The 2,977-nt window shown below is 63.6% G+C and overlaps 1 protein-coding gene across 1 annotated transcript; it reads left to right on the top strand.

Moving 5' to 3' along the window:
* Positions 1–611: 611 nt before the first annotated feature.
* On the top strand, positions 612–1,535 carry FOXE3 (forkhead box E3). Its single transcript, XM_053673447.1, has one exon. It carries the CDS (start codon positions 612–614, stop codon positions 1,533–1,535), a length of 924 nt encoding a protein of 307 aa, XP_053529422.1.
* Positions 1,536–2,977: the final 1,442 nt, after the last annotated feature.

The raw sequence follows: 2,977 nt of genomic DNA on the forward strand, positions 1-2,977 counted from the left end.
GCCCGTCTCCATCTCCAAATGTCTGAGTGTGCGCGCACACTGCCCTGACCAGCACTGCGTTAGGACACTAAGGCTGGCAAGGCGGCCTGGGGGGGCTCTCATCTCCGCCCCAGTGGGGGTTGGAAGACAGAGAGGAGGCTAGAAAGATGCAGGAGACAGGTTCAACTGGAAAAAGAGTAATGGGGAGGGGCCCAGAGAGTGGGCTGAATGGGTGGATTTGTGATTGGCATTGACTAAAAAAGGGAGGAGGTTTAGGAATACGGTGAGAAAGAAAAGGGAGCTGACGAATTCGGTGGAACCCATGAGTTGCCAGGGACTGATCCGTGGGATATGGGGAGGGGATGAGCCTGGGTCTGGGAAAGACCGACCCAAAGGGAGGAAACCAAAGGAGGGGCAAATGTAGGACCGGGGACCGGGAGCCTGGCTAGCGGACAGGGAAAGCAAAGTAGGGAGGGACACGCGGGGCCGGGGGGAAGGTCGAGACTTTTGGTCAGGGGGCGGAGGAGGGGAGCTGTGTCCATATAAGGCGGCCCTGCAGCCCCTGCTCCCTCGGAGCAGCGCAGCGCCAGCTGGGGCTGCGCCGTCCCGTCCCGAAGACCCGGCGCGGCGAGATGGAGTCCCCCACCGCCTTCTCGGGCTTCCCGATCCTGCCCTCGGTCGCGCCGTCGGGGCCGCCGCCGTCGCCGCTCGCCGGAGCCGAGCCCGGGCTGGAGCCCCAGGAGGGGGCCGCGGGCCGCGGGGAGCCGGGGCCCTCACCCGGCCAGGGGCGACGACGGCGGCGGCCCCTGCAGCGCGGGAAGCCGCCCTACTCGTACATCGCGCTCATCGCCATGGCCCTGGCGCACGCCCCCGGCCGCCGCCTCACTCTGGCCGCCATCTACCGCTTCATCACCGAGCGCTTCGCCTTCTACCGCGACAGCCCGCGCAAGTGGCAGAACAGCATCCGCCACAACCTCACGCTCAACGACTGCTTCGTCAAGGTGCCCCGCGAGCCCGGCAACCCGGGCAAGGGCAACTACTGGACGCTGGACCCGGCGGCCGCCGACATGTTCGACAACGGCAGCTTCCTGCGGCGCCGCAAGCGCTTCAAGCGCGCGGAGCCGCCCGCGCCCCAGCCCGACCCGCCGGGGCCCGCCCCGAGCGCGCCGCCCGGGCCCTACGCGCCCTTCCCGCCGGGCCCCGGGCTGCTCGCGCCGCTCCCGCTCGCCCCCGGGCCCGCGCCGCCCGCGCGCCTCTTCAGCGTCGACGGCGTGGTGAGCCTGCCGCCCGAGCTGGCGGGGCTGGCGGCCCCCGAGCCGCCCTGCTGCGCCGCCGCCTTCCCGCTCCGCGCGGCCGCCGCCTCGCCGCCGCTCTACGAGCCAGCGCCCGACCGCCCGGGGCTGCCCGCGGGCGCCCCCGGCCCCGGCCCCGGCCCGCTTCCCGCCGAGCCCCTGCTGGCCTTGGGGGTGCCGCTGGGCGCGCTCGGCCCGCTCGGCCCGGGCGAGGCCTACCTGATGCAGCCCGGCTACACGCCCGGGCTGGAGCGCTACTTGTGAGCCCTTCCCCAGCGGCTGGGGCCACGTGGGGGTCCTCTCACCCCCAGGACTGGGGTGCTGCCTGGGAGGGGTCCCTTCCCCTCTTGGCTTGTGCCCACCTCTTAGCTCCCCATCTTTGCCTCTTGGACCGAGCCCACCTGTTACCTCTTTCTCTGTAACCCATCTATGGGGAGAATCCTACCATCTCGCAATCGGACTGACTGCCCCTCACATCTCCCCAATATGTGAGCCCCTCCTTTCTTCTTCCACTCTGAGCCCCCCTAAGCGCCCCACCCCGCGCCCCCGCCCTCACCCCGCGCTGTTGTCGGTGCGGGACCCTGAGCTGGATCGCTACCCACGAACCTCCACCGCAGGTTTCTGGTGAATTCCAAGCCTTCAGAAGCCAGGCCTTCCTTCCATCTCAAGCTGCCTCCAGGACTGGCTCCTTATCTAAACATTCCCTCCAGTTTTGACACTACATTAGAGGCCAGACTCCTGGGTTCGTGACTCCCTCGCTCTCTTCCCTGTATTTTCCGCAAGTTTATTCCCACCCCGGCTTAGCTGCCTGTCCTGTTTCTTCCTGGGAGAGTGCCGCCCCTCCCACACAGCGCGCCTGGCCGCGTGGGGTCAGGCCCTGAGGCCGCTTCTGAGACCAGCAGCACCAGGGGCTCCTGACCGAAAAGGAGTGAGTAGGCTCCCCACTATCTGAAGATTTAGGCCTGACTCATTAGGTTATTACTATTTTTTTTTAAATTAAAGCTGGTCTGATTAAAAAGAAAGAAAGGTTTCTCTGGGCTCGGTGTGCTGGCTGGTGCCTGGAGTGGGGGGAGTGGTCTGGGGAGATAGTGGGTGAGCTTTGTTCAGGGTCTTTGGTTGTCACACAGCGTGAGCCCCTCGTGGGTCATCAGGCTCATGAAATAGGGTTAGGATGGGATTGACCAGAGCTGTGCACCTAGTAAGCCCAGTAGACGCCACCACCTGCTGCACCCCAGAAGCTGGTGGAGATGAACTGTGTGTGCACATGAGAGTATTTGGCCAGTGAGTTTTGGGCTGTGTGATTACTTCCAGCTTCCACGGGTGAGGGAGTAGTGGCCACTCCTGCAGCTACTTATTGAGTGTGCTAGGCTTTGGGAATAAATGCATCACTAACAAATGGGCAAGATCCCTGCCTTATGATGGTTAGGGACCAAAGGGGAAGAGACATTGCCAGTCACTCCTCAGAGAAATGAGATAAGTGCTCTATAGCCTTGGACCCGAAGTGCAGTCCATGAGCTTTCACCTTATTAGACATGCACAGTCTCAGGCTCCCCTCCAGACCCACAAAATCATCACATTCTGCATATTAACAGAATTTGCTGGTGATTAGTATACAGTATTCTGGAGAAACGGCACTGGGTGTAAAGCTCCCTATTTAAAGAGTGGGACCAGGCTGCAGAACCTGGTCCTCTGCACTTGTGGAGGCA

The sequence above is a fragment of the Artibeus jamaicensis genome, unplaced genomic scaffold, assembly GCF_021234435.1.
Source record: "Artibeus jamaicensis isolate MK-2021 breed Jamaican fruit bat unplaced genomic scaffold, CSHL_Jam_final contig_866, whole genome shotgun sequence".
In the NCBI taxonomy this organism is placed as follows: domain Eukaryota; kingdom Metazoa; phylum Chordata; class Mammalia; order Chiroptera; family Phyllostomidae; genus Artibeus; species Artibeus jamaicensis.